A 21583-nucleotide genomic window follows, 5' to 3' on the forward strand; every position below is an offset into this window, starting at 1 on the left:
GGGTTATATTCCTGCACTCACCGACAGAGGAACTACCTCACTCTAAATTTATTCACAATGTGATACTATTGGCCAGAAAACTCATTCTTAAGCATTGGATGACAGCTGACTCACCGAGCCTGACGCACCTGAAACTCGCTTTACAACAACAGATGGTATATGAGCAGATAGACACGCAGGGAGACATAACACTACGGGCTAAACACTTTCTGACCAAGTGGGAACCCCTTATTGATAGCTTAGACCTTCAGCATCAGAAACAGATTATATACCCACTCAAGGACTCAGATTATGTACTACAAGCACAACTACATGGCAAATGGAACATCTTCCGTTAGCTAAACAACTACTCACCACATAGGAGGGAAGGAGACTGAGGGAGACGAACCCGGGGGGGGGGGCGCCTCGGGACGAGACTGCGAAACGCAGTCTTCACAAGATGAGAGAGAGGCGAGGCAAAGAGACAGAAGCTGATACTTTATGTTACTAGTTACTGATTAGAAGCTTTACCCTAAGTAGAAAAAGTTTATGTTTATATATATCGCTCTGGGATGATTGCCGGCTAAGAAAAGACTTTTATGAACTGGCACAACGCCACAATGATATGCAGACTTTCCTTAAACAACTATAGTAGAGAGGCGTGACAAGCTGGCAATCTACAGTCCATGGTTTATGTTTATAGGACCTAACACAGGCTTAGTAGAAGGGGAGGCCGCAGACAGGGGAATAGTAGAATCAGTTAGGATTAGGGAAAGTAGAATGTATTATAAAACCCAGTATTGCTATAGCGACTATGTTTTTTTTGTTGTGATATGTATAAATTTCAATGTTTACACTCATTGTTGCTGTGGCGAGTATTGGAAATAAATAAAGTATTTAAAAAAAAAAAAAAAAATAGGTTTCTCCAAAGCAATTTTAAAAGGATCTTTAAAAATATTAATATATAATAATAATAATCTTAATAATATTGCTGTGCTCTACATAATAGCAAATTAATTCCAAGTTAAAAAAGCCATAAAATATTATTCCACCTTTTTTTTCTAATACCTTCTTTAGTCATGTGGTCAACTTCTCCCCAAGGCACACTGATTTATGCTCAAAATTAAATACACCCTCTCCTTATAGTTACTCTACATACACCAGGCACAGGAAAAAAACTGGGAAACATGAGAGATTTATCCATTAATTCTATCTATTTAGTTAAATTTAATCCATCTGCTTCTTCTTTCTCAAGCTAGCCTGCAAAATATGACTTAACAAACTAATTAGCTAGAGTGAATAAAATTTACATAATAGTAGACATGTGCGGTTCGTTTCGGATTAATTCGGAAATTCGGTAAATTCGGTAAATTCGGAGATTTGGATCGATTCGGATTTCCGAATTAAAATACTTCCGAATCTACCGAATGAATCCGAAATAGCTGCCGTATCTCCGAATAAATCCGAATTAGCTCGTTAAAATTCGGCATTTCCCCATAGGAAACAATGGGAGTTTCGGCTGAAAAAAAACTAACACCGCAGCCCCATTGTTTCCTATGGGGAAACACTAAGTCTGCACCTAACACCCTAACATGTACCCCGAGTCTCTAAACACCCCTAATCTAACACTTATTAACCCCTAATCTGCCGCCCCCGCTATTGCTGACACCTGCATTATTTTATTAACCCCTAATCTGCTGACCGAATATCGCCGCCACCTACATTATAACTATTAACCCCTAATCTGCTGTCCCTAACACCACCGACCCCTACATTATAGTTATTAACCCCTAATCTGCCTCCCCCAACGTCGCCGCAATCTAACTACAAGTATTAACCCCTAATCTGCCGACCGAATATCGCCGCCGCCTACATTATAGCTATTAACCCCTAATCTGCTGTCCCTAACACCGCCGACCCCTACATTATAGTTATTAACCCCTAATCTGCCCCCCCCAACGTCGCCGCAATCTAACTACAAGTATTAACCCCTAATCTGCCGACCCGATATCGCCGCCGCCTACATTATAGCTATTAACCCCTAATCTGCTGTCCCTAACACCGCCGACCCCTACATTATAGTTATTAACCCCTAATCTGCCCCCCCCAACGTCGCCGCAATCTAACTACAAGTATTAACCCCTAATCTGCCGACCGAATATCGCTGCCGCCTACATTATAGCTATTAACCCCTAATCTGCTGTCCCTAACACCGCCGACCCCTACATTATAGTTATTAACCCCTAATCTGCCCCCCCCCAACGTCGCCGCAATCTAACTACAAGTATTAACCCCTAATCTGCCGACCCGATATCGCCGCCGCCTACATTATAGCTATTAACCCCTAATCTGCTGTCCCTAACACCGCCGACCCCTACATTATAGTTATTAACCCCTAATCTGCCCCCCCCAACGTCGCCACAATCTAACTACAAGTATTAACCCCTAATCTGCCGACCGCAAATCGCTGCAAGTATAATAAATGTATTAACCCCTAAACCGCCGCACTCCCGCCTCGCAAACACTATAATACATTTTATTAACCCCTAATCTGCCCTCCCTAACATCGCCGCCACCTACCTACAATTATTAACCCCTAATCTCCCGCCCCCAACGTCGCCGCTACTATAATAAGGTTATTAACCCCTAAACCTAAGTCTAACACTAACACCCCCTAACTTAAATATAATTTAAATAAAACGAAATAAATTTACTATAGTTAAATAAATGAATCCTATTTAAAACTAAAGACTTACCTGTAAAATAAACCCTAATATAGCTACAATATAACTAATAGTTACATTGTAGCTATTTTAGGATTTATTTTTATTTTACAGGCAGCTTTGTATTTATTTTAACTAGGTACAATAGTTATTAAATAGTTAATAACTATTTAATAACTACCTAGCTAAAATAAATACAAATTTACCTGTAAAATAAATCCTAACCTAAGTTACAATTACACCTAACACTACACTATCATTTAATTAATTAAATAAATGACTCATATTTAAAACTAAATACTTACCTGTAAAATAAACCCTAATATAGCTGCAATATAACTAATAGTTACATTGTAGCTATTTTAGCATTTATATTTATTTTACAGGCAACTTTGTATTTATTTTAACTAGGTACAATAGCTATTAAATAGTTATTGACTAATTAATAGCTACCTAGTTAAAATAATTACAAAATTACCTGTAAAATAAATCCTAACCTAAGTTACAATAAAACCTAACACTACACTATCATTAAATAAATTAACTACAAGTACCTACAATTATCTACAATTAAATAAACTAAAGTACAAAACCCCCCCACTAAATTACAAAAAATAAAAAACCACTAAATTACAAAAAATAAAAAAATATTACAAGAATTTTAAACTAATTACACCTAATCTAAGCCCCCTAATAAAATAACAAAGCCCCCCAAAATAAAAAAAAATGCCCTACCCTATACTAAATTACAAAAGTTAACAGCTCTATTACCTTACCAGCCCTGAACAGGGCCCTTTGCGGGGCATGCCCCAAAGGAAACAGCTCTTTTGCCTGTAAAAAAAAAACACAATCCCCCCCGCCACATTACAACCCACCACCCACATACCCCTACTCTAACCCAAACCCCCCTTAAATAAACCTAACACTACCCCCCTGAAGATCTCCCTACCTTGAGTCGTGTTCACCCAGCCGGGCCGAAGTCTTCATCCGATGGGGCAGAAGAGGACATCCAGACCGGCAGAAGTCTTCATCCAAGCGGGGCAAGAAGAGGTCTTCCATCCATCATACAAGTACCAAAATACAAACAAACACTAAATTAGCAAAAATAATAAAATATTACAATAATTTTAAACTAATTACACCTAATCTAAGCCCCCTACTAGCTATTAATATAGCTTCAATATAACTAATAGTTACATTGTAGCTATTTTAGGATTTATATGTATTTTACAGGCAACTTTGTATTTATTTTAACTAGGTACAATAGTTATTAAATAGTTAATAACTATTTAATAACTACCTAGCTAAAATAAATACAAATTTACCTGTAAAATAAATCATAACCTAAGTTACAATTACACCTAACACTACACTATCATTAAATTAACTAAATAAATGAATCCTATATAAAACTAAAGACTTACCTGTAAAATAAACCCTAATATAGCTGCAATATAACTAATAGTTACATTGTAGCTATTTTAGCATTTATATTTATTGTACAGGCAACTTTGTATTCATTTTAACTAGGTTCAATAGCTATTAAATAGATATTGACTATTTAATAGCTACCTAGTTAAAATAATTACAAAATTACCTGTAAAATAAATCCTAACCTAAGTTACAATTAAACCTAACACTACACTATCATTAAATAAATTAACTACAAGTACCTACAATTAAATACAATTAAAAAAACTAAACTAAAGTACAAACCCCCCCCCACTAAATTACAAAAAATAAAAAAATATTACAAGAATTTTAAACTAATTACACCTAATCTAAGCCCCCTAATAAAATAACAAAGCCCCCCAAAATAAAAAAAATGCCCTAACCTATACTAAATTACAAAAGTTAACAGCTCTATTACCTTACCAGCCCTGAACAGGGCCCTTTGCGGGGCATGCCCCAAAGAAAACAGCTCTTTTGCCTGTAAAAAAAAAACACAATCCCCCCCCCACATTACAACCCACCACCCACATACCCCTACTCTAACCCAAACCCCCCTTAAATAAACCTAACACTACCCCCCTGAAGATCTCCCTACCTTGAGTCGTGTTCACCCAGCCGGGCCGAAGTCTTCATCCGATGGGGCAGAAGAGGACATCCAGACCGGCAGAAGTCTTCATCCAAGCGGGGCAAGAAGAGGTCTTCCATCCATCAGAAAAGTACAAAAAAACAAACAAACACTAAATTAGCAAAAATAATAAAATATTACAATAATTTTAAACTAATTACACCTAATCTAAGCCCCCTACTAGCTATTAATATAGCTACAATATAACTAATAGTTACATTGTAGCTATTTTAGGATTTATATTTATTTTACAGGCAACTTTGTATTTATTTTAACTAGGTACAATAGCTATTAAATAGTTAATAACTATTTAATAACTACCTAGCTAAAATAAATACAAATTTACCTGTAAAATAAACCCTAACCTAAGTTACAATTCCACCTAACACTACACTGTCATTAAATTAACTAAATAAATTAATCCTATATAAAACTAAATACTTACCTGTAAAATAAACCCTAATATAGCTACAATATAACTAATAGTTACATTGTAGCTATTTTAGCATTTATATTTATTTTACAGGCAACTTTGTATTTATTTTAACTAGGTACAATAGCTATTAAATAGATATTTACTGTTTAATAGCTACCTAGTTAAAATAATTACAAAATTACCTGTAAAATAAATCCTAACCTAAGTTACTATTAAACCTAACACTACACTATCATTAAATAAATTAACTACAAGTACCTACAATTAAATACAATGAAATAAACTAAACTAAAGTACAAAAAAAACAAACACTAAATTACAAAAAATAAAAAAAATTACAAGAATTTTAAACTAATTACACCTAATCTAAGCCCCCTAATAAAATAACAAAGCCCCCCAAAATAAAAAAATGCCCTACCCTATACTAAATTACAAAAGTAATCAGCTCTATTACCTTACCAGCCCTTAAAAGGGCCTTTTGCGGGGATATGCCCCAAAGAAAACAGCTCTTTTGCCTGTAAAAAAAAACACAATACCCCCCCCACCACATTACAACCCACCACCCACATACCCCTACTCTAACCCAAACCCCCCTTAAATAAACCTAACACTACCCCCCTGAAGATCTCTCTACCGTGTCTTCACCCAGCGGGCCGAAGTCTTCATCCGATCGGGCAGAAGAGGACATCCAGACCGGCAGAAGTCTTCATCCAAGCGGGGCAAGAAGAGGTCTTCCATCCATCAGAAGTCTTGATCCAGGCGGCATCTTCTCTGTTCATCCATCGGGAGCGGAGCGGCAGCATCCTGAAGACATCCCACGCAGAGCATCCTCTTCTTTCTTGATCCGACGACTAGGTGACTGTACCTTTAAGTGACGTCATCCAAGATGGCGTCCCTTGAATTCCGATTGGCTGATAGGATTCTATCAGCCAATCGGAATTAAGGTAGGAAAAATCTGATTGGCTGATTCAATCAGCCAATCAGATTCAAGTTCCGATCAGCCAATAGAATGCGAGCTCAATCTGATTGGCTGATTGGATCAGCCAATCGGATTGAACTTGAATCTGATTGGCTGATTGAATCAGCCAATCAGATTTTTCCTACCTTAATTCCGATTGGCTGATAGAATCCTATCAGCCAATCGGAATTCAAGGGACGCCATCTTGGATGACGTCACTTAAAGGTACAGTCACCTAGTCGTCGGATCAAGAAAGAAGAGGATGCTCTGCGTGGGATTTCTTCAGGATGCTGCCGCTCCGCTCCGGATGGATGAACAGAGAAGATGCCGCCTGGATCAAGACTTCTGATGGATGGAAGACCTCTTCTTGCCCCGCTTGGATGAAGACTTCTGCCGGTCTGGATGTCCTCTTCTGCCCGATCGGATGAAGACTTCGGCCCGCTGGGTGAAGACACGGTAGAGAGATCTTCAGGGGGGTAGTGTTAGGTTTATTTAAGGGGGGTTTGGGTTAGAGTAGGGGTATGTGGGTGGTGGGTTGTAATGTGGGGGGGGGTATTGTGTTTTTTTTTTACAGGCAAAAGAGCTGTTTTCTTTGGGGCATGCCCCGCAAAAGGCCCTGTTCAGGGCTGGTAAGGTAATAGAGCTGATTACTTTTGTAATTTAGTATAGGGTAGGGCATTTTTTTATTTTGGGGGGCTTTGTTATTTTATTAGGGGGCTTAGATTAGGTGTAATTAGTTTAAAATTCTTGTAATTTTTTTTATTTTTTGTAATTTAGTGTTTGTTTTTTTTGTACTTTAGTTTAGTTTATTTCATTGTATTTAATTGTAGGTACTTGTAGTTAATTTATTTAATGATAGTGTAGTGTTAGGTTTAATAGTAACTTAGGTTAGGATTTATTTTACAGGTAATTTTGTAATTATTTTAACTAGGTAGCTATTAAACAGTAAATATCTATTTAATAGCTATTGTACCTAGTTAAAATAAATACAAAGTTGCCTGTAAAATAAATATAAATGCTAAAATAGCTACAATGTAACTATTAGTTATATTGTAGCTATATTAGGGTTTATTTTACAGGTAAGTATTTAGTTTTATATAGGATTAATTTATTTAGTTAATTTAATGACAGTGTAGTGTTAGGTGTAATTGTAACTTAGGTTAGGGTTTATTTTACAGGTAAATTTGTATTTATTTTAGCTAGGTAGTTATTAAATAGTTATTAACTATTTAATAGCTATTGTACCTAGTTAAAATAAATACAAAGTTGCCTGTAAAATAAATATAAATCCTAAAATAGCTACAATGTAACTATTAGTTATATCGTAGCTATATTAATAGCTAGTAGGGGGCTTAGATTAGGTGTAATTAGTTTAAAATTATTGTAATATTTTATTATTCTTGCTAATTTAGTGTTTGTTTGTTTTTTTGTACTTTTCTGATGGATGGAAGACCTCTTCTTGCCCCGCTTGGATGAAGACTTCTGCCGGTCTGGATGTCCTCTTCTGCCCCATCGGATGAAGACTTCGGCCCGGCTGGGTGAACACGACTCAAGGTAGGGAGATCTTCAGGGGGGTAGTGTTAGGTTTATTTAAGGGGGGTTTGGGTTAGAGTAGGGGTATGTGGGTGGTGGGTTGTAATGTGGGGGGGGTATTGTGTTTTTTTTTACAGGCAAAAGAGCTGTTTTCTTTGGGGCATGCCCCGCAAAAGGCCCTGTTCAGGGCTGGTAAGGTAATAGAGCTGTTAACTTTTGTAATTTAGTATAGGGTAGGGCATTTTTTTTTATTTTGGGGGGCTTTGTTATTTTATTAGGGGGCTTAGATTAGGTGTAATTAGTTTAAAATTCTTGTAATATTTTTTTATTTTTTGTAATTTAGTGGGGGGGTTTTTGTACTTTAGTTTAGTTTTTTTAATTGTATTTAATTGTAGGTACTTGTAGTTAATTTATTTAATGATAGTGTAGTGTTAGGTTTAATTGTAACTTAGGTTAGGATTTATTTTACAGGTAATTTTGTAATTATTTTAACTAGGTAGCTATTAAATAGTCAATATCTATTTAATAGCTATTGAACCTAGTTAAAATAAATACAAAGTTGCCTGTACAATAAATATAAATGCTAAAATAGCTACAATGTAACTATTAGTTATATTGCAGCTATATTAGGGTTTATTTTACAGGTAAGTCTTTAGTTTTATATAGGATTCATTTATTTAGTTAATTTAATGATAGTGTAGTGTTAGGTGTAATTGTAACTTAGGTTATGATTTATTTTACAGGTAAATTTGTATTTATTTTAGCTAGGTAGTTATTAAATAGTTATTAACTATTTAATAGCTATTGTACCTAGTTAAAATAAATACAAAGTTGCCTGTAAAATAAATATAAATCCTAAAATAGCTACAATGTAACTATTAGTTATATTGAAGCTATATTGATAGCTAGTCGGGGGCTTAGATTAGGTGTAATTAGTTTAAAATTATTGTAATATTTTATTATTTTTGGTAATTTAGTGTTTGTTTGTATTTTGGTACTTGTATGATGGATGGAAGACCTCTTCTTGCCCCGCTTGGATGAAGACTTCTGCCGGTCTGGATGTCCTCTTCTGCCCCATCGGATGAAGACTTCGGCCCGGCTGGGTGAACACGACTCAAGGTAGGGAGATCTTCAGGGGGGTAGTGTTAGGTTTATTTAAGGGGGGTTTGGGTTAGAGTAGGGGTATGTGGGTGGTGGGTTGTAATGTGGGGGGGGGATTGTGTTTTTTTTTTACAGGCAAAAGAGCTGTTTTCTTTGGGGCATGCCCCGCAAAGGGTCCTGTTCAGGGCTGGTAAGGTAATAGAGCTGTTAACTTTTGTAATTTAGTATAGGGTAGGGCATTTTTTTTATTTTGGGGGGCTTTATTATTTTATTAGGGGGCTTAGATTAGGTGTAATTAGTTTAAAATTCTTGTAATATTTTTTTATTTTTTGTAATTTAGTGGGTTTTTTTTTGTAATTTAGTGGGGGTTTTTTGTACTTTAGTTTATTTAATTGTAGATAATTGTAGGTACTTGTAGTTAATTTATTTAATGACAGTGTAGTGTTAGGTTTAATTGTAACTTAGGTTAGGATTTATTTTACAGGTAATTTTGTAATTATTTTAACTAGGTAGCTATTAATTAGTCAATAACTATTTAATAGCTTTTGTACCTAGTTAAAATAAATACAAAGTTGCCTGTAAAATAAATATAAATGCTAAAATAGCTACAATGTAACTATTAGTTATATTGCAGCTATCTTAGGGTTTATTTTACAGGTAAGTATTTTGTTTTAAATATGATTAATTTATTTAGTTAATTTAATGATAGTGTAGTGTTAGGTGTAATTGTAACTTAGGTTAGGATTTATTTTACAGGTAAATTTGTATTTATTTTAGCTAGGTAGTTATTAAATAGTTATTAACTATTTAATAACTATTGTACCTAGTTAAAATAAATACAAAGTTGCCTGTAAAATAAAAATAAATCCTAAAATAGCTACAATGTAACTATTAGTTATATTGTAGCTATATTAGGGTTTATTTTACAGGTAAGTCTTTAGTTTTAAATAGGATTCATTTATTTAACTATAGTAAACTTATTTCGTTTTATTTAAATTATATTTAAGTTAGGGGGTGTTAGTGTTAGGGTTAGACTTAGGTTTAGGGGTTAATAACCTTATTATAGTAGCGGCGACGTTGGGGGCGGGAGATTAGGGGTTAATAATTGTAGGTAGGTGGCGGCGATGTTAGGGAGGGCAGATTAGGGGTTAATAAAATGTATTATAGTGTTTGCGAGGCGGGAGTGCGGCGGTTTAGGGGTTAATACATTTATTATAGTGGCGGCGATTTGCGGTCGGCAGATTAGGGGTTAATACTTGTAGTTAGATTGTGGCGACGTTGGGGGGAGGCAGATTAGGGGTTAATAACTATAATGTAGGGGTCGGCGGTGTTAGGGACACCAGATTAGGGGTTAATAGCTATAATGTAGGCGGCGGCGATATCGGGTCGGCAGATTAGGGGTTAATACTTGTAGTTAGATTGCGGCGACGTTGGGGGGGGGCAGATTAGGGGTTAATAACTATAATGTAGGGGTCGGCGGTGTTAGGGACAGCAGATTAGGGGTTAATAGCTATAATGTAGGCGGCGGCGATATCGGGTCGGCAGATTAGGGGTTAATACTTGTAGTTAGATTGCGGCGACGTTGGGGGGGGCAGATTAGGGGTTAATAACTATAATGTAGGGGTCGGCGGTGTTAGGGACAGCAGATTAGGGGTTAATAGCTATAATGTAGGCGGCGGCGATATCGGGTCGGCAGATTAGGGGTTAATACTTGTAGTTAGATTGCGGCGACGTTGGGGGAGGCAGATTAGGGGTTAATAACTATAATGTAGGGGTCGGCGGTGTTAGGGACAGCAGATTAGGGGTTAATAGTTATAATGTAGGTGGCGGCGATATCGGGTCGGCAGATTAGGGTTAATACTTGTAGTTAGATTGCGGCGACGTTGGGGGGGGGCAGATTAGGGGTTAATAACTATAATGTAGGGGTCGGCGGTGTTAGGGACAGCAGATTAGGGGTTAATAGCTATAATGTAGGTTGCAGCGATATCTGATCGGCAGATTAGGGGTTAAATAATGTTATTATAGGGTTTGCGATGTGGGGGGGCCTCGGTTTAGTGGTTCATAGGTAGTTTATGGGTGTTAGTGACTTAGTGTACTAAATGGGTGTTAGTGTACTAAAAACATACCGAATTTCGGAACGGAATAGAACCGAATTCAGCCGAATCCGAATAAATCCGAAACGAATTTATTCGGATCCGAATAAATCCGAAACGAATTTATTCAAATTTTGCCGAATCCGATTCGATCCGAAACGAAATTCGAAAAGTCCGAATCGATCCGAACCGAAAACGAACCGAATTTTTTAGCCATGCACATGTCTACATAATAGTCAAGTTCTTAGAATCATTTCTTGTGTACTTTAAGTGGCTAACCAAGTGGTTTAATTATAGTACATAGGACTAGACTACTACAATAGCTTCTAGGTTTCAAGGTAATTAAACCTTAACACCAGTATAACTATACATATATTTGCCTAAGCATTTTGAGAGCTAGCAGGTTAATCAAATGGGTTAATTAAATGAGTCAATCATCCACTATTGAAGCCTACCTAGATGGGAGTGTACCCTTTAGAGTGTTTTCATTGGTGGCATAGGAGGGCCTTAGCATCCAATAACTGGTGAGGTCAGCCTATATTAATTAGTGCAGGGCTATAGGGCACCACACAGTCTATGATTAAGGCTCCATAGGAGCTGAAACGCATCAGACGCCCACCCCAGCCCTCCTTACGGCCCATTCATAGCCATTTTTATGCCTATTCTTGCTATACTGATAGACTTTTAACACACTAAAGACCACTTAGCGTTGAGCTTTTTTCATCTGGACTCTTCCTTTCGTTTATTTATATATATATATATTTATTTTAAATAGATATTCTAATATATATCTGCATTTATCTATACCTGTATATCTATTCCTATAGATATATATGCATAGATATATACTTTACATTAACATTATCATATATATATATATATATATATATATGTGTATACAAGAGTAGATACAGCGCCTATATATCCATTTAAAATATGGGTGGTATATGGGAATATGAATGAGAACTAGAGCTAATTATTAGAAAAATAATAGCAATTAAAAGAATATTAAAAAAAAGATAGATTTTTAGAATCAATTATACTTGAAGAATGATGAATAGATTATGAAACAGTGTTCATATGAGTCTTTAGACAATATATAGTCCGTAGTAAATCTTCATAAGCAGTTGATATCAGTAAATAGATGGTATGTAATACCCTTACCAGATATTACCTCAATCTGATGAGGTAAGTATGCCGCACTGGGGGTATATACAGATGGTAGAATCTTCTCCTTGTATTTAGATGTGGTGCCTCTTGGGTTTTCGTAAGCCTCCTGGAGTATGCAGGGATATGTTTCTGGTTGTAGATAAATCCCTTGTACTTCCTTTGTGTTGGTAGTTAGCCTCTTGGAGTACCTTTTCTGTCTTGGTATACAATTGCAAGTCTTTTATCACTGGATCATTCAAGTATATTTCACTCCAGTACTTTTCTTCACCACAATGACAATTGAATGATCCAGTGATAAAAGACTTGCAATTGTATACCAAGACAGAAAAGGTACTCCAAGAGGCTAACTACCAACACAAAGGAAGTACAAGGGATTTATCTACAACCAGAAACATATCCCTGCATACTCCAGGAGGCTTACGAAAACCCAAGAGGCACCACATCTAAATACAAGGAGAAGATTCTACCATCTGTATATACCCCCAGTGCGGCATACTTACCTCATCAGATTGAGGTAATATCTGGTAAGGGTATTACATACCATCTATTTACTGATATCAACTGCTTATGAAGATTTACTACGGACTATATATTGTCTAAAGACTCATATGAACACTGTTTCATAATCTATTCATCATTCTTCAAGTATAATTGATTCTAAAAATCTATCTTTTTTTTAATATTCTTTTAATTGCTATTATTTTTCTAATAATTAGCTCTAGTTCTCATTCATATTCCCATATACCACCCATATTTTAAATGGATATATAGGCGCTGTATCTACTCTTGTATACACATTTTTCACTTACTGACTGGGACTTCACATCTCAACCAGTACTTGTCTTATATAGCTGCCACTATACCATACACAATACAGACTAGCGCCAACTATAGAGTGCCACTTGTGTCTACCCAGTATACTGAGTGAACACATTTTACTTTCTTCTCTATATATATATATATATATATATATATATATATATATATATATATATATATATACGGTATATATATATATATATATATATATATATATATATATATATATATATTTATAATATACTGTACATATAATATGATATATATTATATAAAAATTGTATATATTAAATATCTATAAAAAAGAAACAAATAACAATGACAAAAAATAAAACACGTAACATAAAGTATAAGTTTTAAGAAAAATATGTTAGCAGTTCTGTTACTGTTATAGAATATAAGGCTTCATTTATTAAGCTTCTTTGTAGCCATTGCAGTGCAGGTTCATACAACCTTGTCCATCCATGCTTTGTTAAATGGGGGGCATTATCTCTTTATAAACTGAAGACATTTTTGTATATTTACTTTACAAAATATTAGAGTATTATGCTAACCATTTAATATCTTTTCACATTACAGAAACCATGTTAGAACTTAGAAAGGTCAGCTTTTTAAAGATATATCTTCTTGTGACATATTCTCTGTATACTCAAGCTGAAGATGACACAATTGTACAAACAAAACAAGGAAAAGTAAGTGGCATTCACTTACCAGTTTTGTCTGGTTCTGTAACAGCCTACCTAGGAATTCCCTATGGAGAACCACCGACAGGAGCCCAGCGGTTCAAAAAGTCAGAGCCTCGAAAACCTTGGCAAGGCACATATAACGCAATAGAATTTGGCAGATCATGTTACCAGAATAAGCCAGACATCTACAGTGAATTTCCTGGCACAGCAATGTGGTTAGTAAATAATGAAATGAGTGAAGACTGCCTCTTTCTCAATATTTGGGTCCCATCATCCAAATCTAAACCTTTCCCAGTAATGGTATTTATACATGGAGGAGGTTTCTTGTCTGGTACAACATCATTAGATATTTATGATGGACATATACTAGCTTATTATGAAGATGTAATTGTTGTATCGATGAATTACAGAGTTGGGGCACTTGGATTTTTAGCATTGCCAGAAAACAAAAATGCTCCTGGCAATGCCGGTTTGTTTGATCAGAGGTTAGCTTTGCAATGGATTCATGAAAATATTGAAGTATTTGGTGGAAATCCACACAATGTTACACTGTTTGGACATAGTGCTGGAGCACTGTCTGTTGGATACCATGTGATATCTTCTGGAAGTCATGCTTTTTTTACAAATGCAATTATCCAAAGTGGTTCAGTTTTTGCAGATTGGGGATTACATTCCCACGATAGGGTAAGAAGATCCACTCTTAAATTAGCACAATACCTTGGGTGCCCTCTTAAAGATGATGATGCAGTAGTGACATGTTTGCAAAATATAGATGCTATGGAACTAACTGAAAAGCAACTTTCAGCTAAGAACAGTGACAATCTACTAATATTTGCACCAGTTATAGATATGGACTTCCTAAGTGACAATCCAAATAAACTAATTAGCCAGACATTAAAAGAAACAAGCCTTTTATTAGGAGTAACAAAGGATGATGGAAACCCATTTGCAATAATGGGGGCTCCCGGATTTAGCTTAAAAAATGAGAGTTTGATTACATTTACACAGCTTCAGGCAGGATTGAGGCATTCCTTTCATTCATTTGGGGACCTCACTACAGAGTCCATACTATTGCAGTATACAGACTGGGAGGATGTAGATAATCAAGAAAAAAATCGGGAGGCTATGGAACAGGTTCTAACAGACTATTTCTTTCTTTGCCCTGCAAAGTTGTTCGCAAACAAGTTGTCAGAGCATAAAAACAGTGTATACTTCTATGTATATGATCATCGTATATCTAACGAAGTTTGGCCTGAGTGGATGGGAACCGTGCATGGTGCAGAATTACCTATAATTTTTGGAAAACCTTTAATTGAAAGTCATAATTATACAGAATCAGAAAAGGTATTTAGCAAAAGGATCATGAAATTCTGGACCAATTTTGCACGATATGGGTATGATATATTTATCTACAGTTTCTTCTTCCACCATCTCTCTCTTTCCTATCACTCTCTGGCCATCTTTCTTGCCCCCTCAATCTTTCTTCCTCTCTCTGCATCTTTTTTTTTTTTTTTTTTTAAATATGTAGGTTGTGAAATTTTCTTTCAAAAGACCTTACATGATGTGTATTCCAACCTTTGTGCTGCTATTCCCCCAACAGGCATAAATGTTCGCCCCAGCTGCAATGGAGAAACACGTAATCACGGTGCAGCTGGCATTTATAACCATAATTTTTTTAAACATATATAAATCAATTTATTTTGTTTTCAATGTTTTGTAACTTGCCTTCACCACAGGTTAAATTCACTACAGATAAAACTGCCAGACCTGCAGACATAATACGATTACAGTATATGAATAGGTACCCATCCCCTTTTATCCAACTGCAAGTGAACAGTGTTCTCATCCATGGAACCTGTCCACCAACATTCAAGTTTAATTAGGAAGCATCTGCACCCCACATTTATCACAGCAGAAATACAGTGCCAACCACTTCCCCCCCTCTCTCACAAAATAAATTGTATAAGAACAGGGCATGTCAAACATCCATAATGAGTGCTAGATTACAAGTCGCGAGATATTTAGTGCTTTCACCGCCAGAAATAAAGATTTTGCACGCGCGGATTAGCACACTTATTACAAGTTGAAAGTGAAACTTTTGCAAGCAAGCAAAACTTAACATGCGCTAACTAAAGGACTTCTGATATCATTACCGCACTAACATTTTCTCCCCATAGAAGTCAATGGAGAGCGCAGAGGAAACAAACCTAGCACTTATCGCTTGCATGAGTTATTCATATTTCACATTCTAATGTTCTTCACATACAGAATTTGTATTTTTTTATTTTAAATAGATATTCCAATATATATCTGCATTTATCTATACCTGTATATTTATTCCTATAGATATATATGCATAGATATATACTTTACATTAACATTAAAAAGTAAAAAGGACTTACAGACTGCTTTCACCTTTCAACCCGGTGTCCCTTAACATATCTTGCCTCCGTCCCCACCCCTTTCCCTTCTCCTTTTCCCACTCTTTAACCCTTTTCCCACTCCGCCTCCTCTTACCTTTTACTGCAAGCTGTTACCCAATGAAGATACCTGGACTTTACTAATATTAAATATCTAACTTGATCGTGAACTGGACCGACACGTTTTGTTAGATGTTTGTTGTTCTTATTTTTTTATTACCACATTATAAGGTTCTTATCTATACTATAATTGCGTTTGTAATGTCCGTTGCCATCGGCAGTTGAGCATGCATCCTCAATGGAATGTCGGCAGCGCGTGGACAAAATAATTCATCTGGTTGCAGCGAAGCTGCATCCAGGTGAATTCCGAAAATGGCAGGGTGGTGAAAGAATCCACCGAATGTGGATTCTTTCACCACCCTGCCATTTCGGAATCCCAGTGGATGTAGCAAAGGCAAACGGAGCATTACAAATGCAAAAACTAACCACCCCCATCAAGTATTAAAAAAAAAACTAACCACCCGCATCAAGTATTACAAAAAAAAAAACATTGGGGGGCCGATTCAACAGCCAAAGCAACAAGACACATTGCTCAAGAGCTCCTGACTTAAAACTTTATAAAATTTGATTTATTCCTTGTAAAAATATTCAATTCTTCGGGATCGACCAATACTTTAATGAAGAAGCCGGTGAGACTTTATCTAACCCGCATCGCTAATCCTCCCGATAGTGAGGATGGTGTGAGGCGCAAATGGCCTTCTTACACAGACGGGACTCATCAAACTACCCTTGTGTCGCAATCACTCTCCCTGCTCTGTTGATCGACAGTCTAGGGCACTAGATGAAGTATTTTTGACTGTTTTTCTAAGTTTCCTCTATAGAATTAAACATACCTCACCTCAAGGCTCGGACCGATATCTTGCGTATTGGTCATGGAGAGAGCTAGGGTTACTGCTCTTGCCCTACTAATAGACTTTGAGCGCAAGATGAACAAAAGCTTTGGGAACTTAATATCATTGGTGAAGCACATGGCTACCTCGGTTGACCCACTGGAGCCTAGAATGGAAGCGGTTGCTGGCTTCATGGCTCAAGGATGCGATACGCTGCTACACGTTACCATTTCTGAGAATGAGGGGAGGCCTGCTGTGCACCGCTATATGAATAAAAGCGGCCTGTACTTCTTACCATGGTCCCTGCCGCGACAGGTGTAGCTGACTCACAGCAGAGAAACGGGAACTTCAGTTCTTCAGAGAAGATTATCGTTGAGTCTTACAATCAACCTCACACAGTTCCCTTGTTGGCAGCGGAGACTCAGGTGGAGTCTGAGATTTCTCCAGATTGTCAAGACTGTCACAGGGTTGTGGATTTCATCCGGATCTTCGGGCTAGTTAGCGGAGTGTTCCCTCTTAGTGGAACTGAAGAGGGATTCCTTAGCAGGTCAATCGTTGCTGTTCAGTTCGCCGGATGCTGGCTCAATAGGCAGTAAAATTCCTACATCTTGATTCAGCTTAGAGCTGGAATAGGCTAAAATATAGCAGCTCTAAATACCCTATGTACCGATGGGTCATCTATCTGATAGAGCACTATGGAAAGGGAACTTTGATCTATTTGAACTATGTTGTTCCTACATATGTTTCTGCAGAAATCTAAATGATGAATATGTTTCCATTACTATATGTTGATTATGGCTTTATCATTAGGTTTGGAGCCTTGGCAAACTATATATGTTTTCACAATAGTGCAAAAACGTGTTCCTATATTATATATACCATATTGTTGATATCTATATTCACATTTTTATATTACTACCTTTCCATTAGGTTATAGAATTTCATGATAATGTTTTTGTGTTAAACCTAGCTAAAGCTCAATATATATTAGTGGGTGAAATTGTTTTTATAAGCAGTCCCAACACTACTTTTAAATGCCTATTTACCATGCAATGCTCAGAATTCCAAATATATATGGTACTGTCTTTTCATTTTGTCCGGTCACCTTCATCGATGCTATTCATGCATTTGTTTTACAGACCTGCCTAAGATTGAACATTAATTACAGATTTGTAGTTGATCTTTGGACACGAACATACTTTGAAAACGAGCGCTACTATTGTTTATTATTTCTTATTGTTTGATAGCTGTTACGCAATGTTACCTGTTGAATGTTTATGTTGGTGTATTACCATTGCTACACAATTGTGGCACGTTTAGTCATTTCTCAATAACTTATTTCACAATTATACCCTATTGCCTCCAGACTAGATAATTTTGGGTTACATGAGCTATTTTTCAGGAAAATGAAACTAATACTACTTTAGGAAGCCCACTAGACTCGTGAGACTATTCTGAGCCTCTCATATCTTAACCTCTCTAAAAAGTCTACTAACAACATTAGCACCCGGCACACTTCTATCACTATCTTCCTCCAATCTAAGAGGTTGCCCTCTAACAGCAGTACCATATTTGTTTATGTTACTGATCTTACTTAACATTACACTCTTTTTCACATACTATACTTTCCAGGACAGTACATATGTAAGGAATTCCAAAGTTCAGGTTTTTTACAACTTGATATTATATCCTGGGTTTGCATTACCATGATTATGATGCATATAACACAATCCTATGTAATATAAAGGTTGGTTGCCTTCTGGAATTTTATATCCCGAACTGGTCCCTGTGTAATACTTGTCACCTTAAATGAGCTTCATGGCGATGGGTCTCCTCCCAACAAGACGCAGACATATCACAATTTGGAGCAATCCTCCTGCAATTTACATATTTCTTAGCATATGTGTAGCTCCAGTGGATTTTATTAATGTTCTTACATGATCCCACATATATTTTAATGAACATTTTCAATACTTAAGCTTACAGATTTAAGATAGTTTAAGTAACCTGGCGACAAGCTCATAACATATGCATTTATATCTTGTGTTAAAATGTTCCATTATTATAACCGCATAATTACTGTACTTATATTTAGCCCTTAGTATGAAGCCAGGCCTGAGAGGACCGAACTTATACACACAAGATTCTGGATGTTTATAATGCTTAGCCTCCATCTCCTATACTTACTTAGATACAGTCAAGTTTTATTTCAATGCTTTATTACTATTGCTGTGACTGTATATTATGCTTAAGGATTGGCATTAAGTGATATATTTTTCCTTACTGTCCTATGCTAGCTTTTGCCCTGATTGAGTACCTAGACTAGGTTGTATATCGTGCAACACTAAGTTAAACACCAAATAGTCTTTATACCCTGCCATGGATGCTTTCCACTAAATATAACTACTCCTCTATGCATACGATTTGGTCTTTTCCCACTCCCCTAGCTACTTTTCTGTTCTATTATAGAAGGCTCTGCCCCCCCTCCCCCCCATCATCCCTTATATTCTGAGCGGCTCTCGCCCACTGACTTATTCCTCCCCCCCTTTATACTATGGCCTATGTATGGCCATCACATGAGCCAACTCCCCACATTAGGAGGTCATAGAGTACTCCCCCTGTAGAAGTGGAGACTATCTTCTACATAATATAATTATAAAGCCCAAAAGCGGCTGCTCACCTTACTACCATAGGTTTCTCAGTTTTCGAGACCATTTGGCCCAAAAGTGGCCAACCACGCTATATTATTATTATAAAATAGAGGTTTAAGAAGCCTATTTATTTTTATGCATTGTTGTGGTGTTCTTTTTCCCTACAAATGTCAATGTATCTTAAACAATACTATATATGTCCTTGATGTTACAAGGCGACCATTGTATGTTGTTTATATCACAAAACCTCAATAAAAACTATTTAAAAAATAAAAATAAAAAATAACCGCCCGCATCAAGTATTAAAAATAAAAAACACGCCCGCACAAAATATAACAAGAAAAACAACCTCCTACAGGAAGTATTAACACATACACCGCAAACCCCCACATCGCTAAATAATAAAGTAATTACCCCTTAATCACTTAACTGTCAACCACCCCACATCGGAATACACCTAATTACCCTATTAACCTCTAAACCGCAAAACCCACACATCGCAATAAACCTAATTATCCTATTAACCCTAATTATCCTATTAACCCCTAAACTGCAAAACTCCCACATCGCAATATACCTAATTAACTTATTAACCCCTTAAACTGCAAAAACCCACAACGCAAATAACTATTTCAATAACTAAGCACCCTAACCTAGGACCCCCTTAAATTAACCCAAATTATCTAAACTAATAAATTCTAAAGTTACAAAAAAAAAAAAAAAAATTACAAAAATAAAAAAGGCTAACATTATAGAAAATAAAAAATCAAATTACCAAATTTTAAAAAATTCAACCTAATCCCTATGAAAGTAAAAAAGCCCCCCCAAAATAAAAACACTGCCTACTACTAAGAATAAACTACCAAAGATATTCAGCTCTTTTACAAAAAATACACAAAGTTCCCCCTAACAGTAAAAACCCCCACCCACCAAACCCCCCAAATTAAAAGAACCTAACACTAAAAAAACTAAACTACCCATTGCCCTGAAAAGGGCATTTGTTTGGGCATTGCCCTTAAAATGGCATTTAGCTACTTTACTGCCCATCCCTAATCTAAATAAAACAAACCCCCCCCAAAAAAAAACCTTAAAAAAACCTAAGTCCAATCCCCAGGTTGGTACTCATGGTTGCTGAAGTCCAGCGGAGAAGGTCGTGTCCCATGCGGTGAAGTCTTTTTCCAAGCGGCAACCTCTTCTTTCTCCTTCCAGGAACATCCGGCGCGAAGCAGAGGGCAGAGTTGAAGACCAATGACCATGGAGCTGAAGACCGGCGACCCTGGAACTGAAGACCGGCTACCGCGGAGCCCTGGAGTGTGGAGGATCCTCTTTGTACGATCGCCGCCGTACACTGGATAGTGATTTTAAGGTACGCGATTAAAAATAGTGTCCCTTGAATTTCTATTGGCTGATTTGTTTCAAATCAGCCAATAGGATGAGAGCTACTCAAATCCTATTGGCTGTTCAAATCAGCCAATAGGATGAGAGCAAGCGAAATCTTATTGATTGGTGAACAGCCAATAGGATTACACTTGCTCTCAGCCAGTAGGAATGCAAGGTACCCCAATACATATGGGGGACCGTGCATTTAATCTTCAGTGTGCGGCGGACGATCGCATGTAGAAGAACCTCCGCGCCTCCACAGAGCACCGCCGCCAAGGACCATCGCCGCCTCCAAGGATCACCACATCTGGAAACACCGCTCCGCATCTCCGCTCCACGCCGCCTTCGCTGTGGATGAAGATGATAGACCCGTCTGGAAGAAGATCTTCTCTGCCGGACTTCAGGAATGGTGAGTAGCAACCTGGGGGTTAGACTTAGGTTTTTAAGGATTTTTTGGGGGGGGGTTTGTTTTATTTAGATTAGGGATGGGCAGCAAAAGAGCTAAATGCCATTTTAAGGGCAATGCCCAAACAAATGCCCTTTTTATGGCAATGGGTACTTTAGGTAACATAGTAACATAGTAACATAGTAGATAAGGTTGAAAAAAGACAGAAGTCCTATACAAATCTAAAATACTTTCAAAAAGCTCCAGTTCAGCTTAAATAACT

At 36.8% G+C, this 21583-nt stretch overlaps 1 protein-coding gene across 3 annotated transcripts in view; it reads left to right on the plus strand.

Annotated features, from left to right (window-relative positions):
- Positions 1 to 21583, plus strand: part of LOC128652620 (cholinesterase) — an 84139-nt gene that overhangs the window by 34091 nt on the left and 28465 nt on the right. Inside the window, exons 1-3 of one of the 3 annotated variants that reach the window (XM_053705559.1) lie at positions 7623 to 7727; positions 8723 to 8825; positions 13468 to 14968. In XM_053705559.1, the coding sequence (XP_053561534.1) occupies positions 13473 to 14968 (1496 nt within the window). In that variant the 5' untranslated portion in view covers positions 7623 to 7727; positions 8723 to 8825; positions 13468 to 13472. Of the gene's footprint in view, positions 1 to 7622; positions 7728 to 8630; positions 8826 to 13467; positions 14969 to 21583 lie in introns of those variants that run through there. The other 2 variants (XM_053705554.1, XM_053705562.1) reach the window with 2 other exon arrangements.

The sequence above is a fragment of the Bombina bombina genome, chromosome 1, assembly GCF_027579735.1.
Source record: "Bombina bombina isolate aBomBom1 chromosome 1, aBomBom1.pri, whole genome shotgun sequence".
NCBI lineage: Eukaryota > Metazoa > Chordata > Amphibia > Anura > Bombinatoridae > Bombina > Bombina bombina.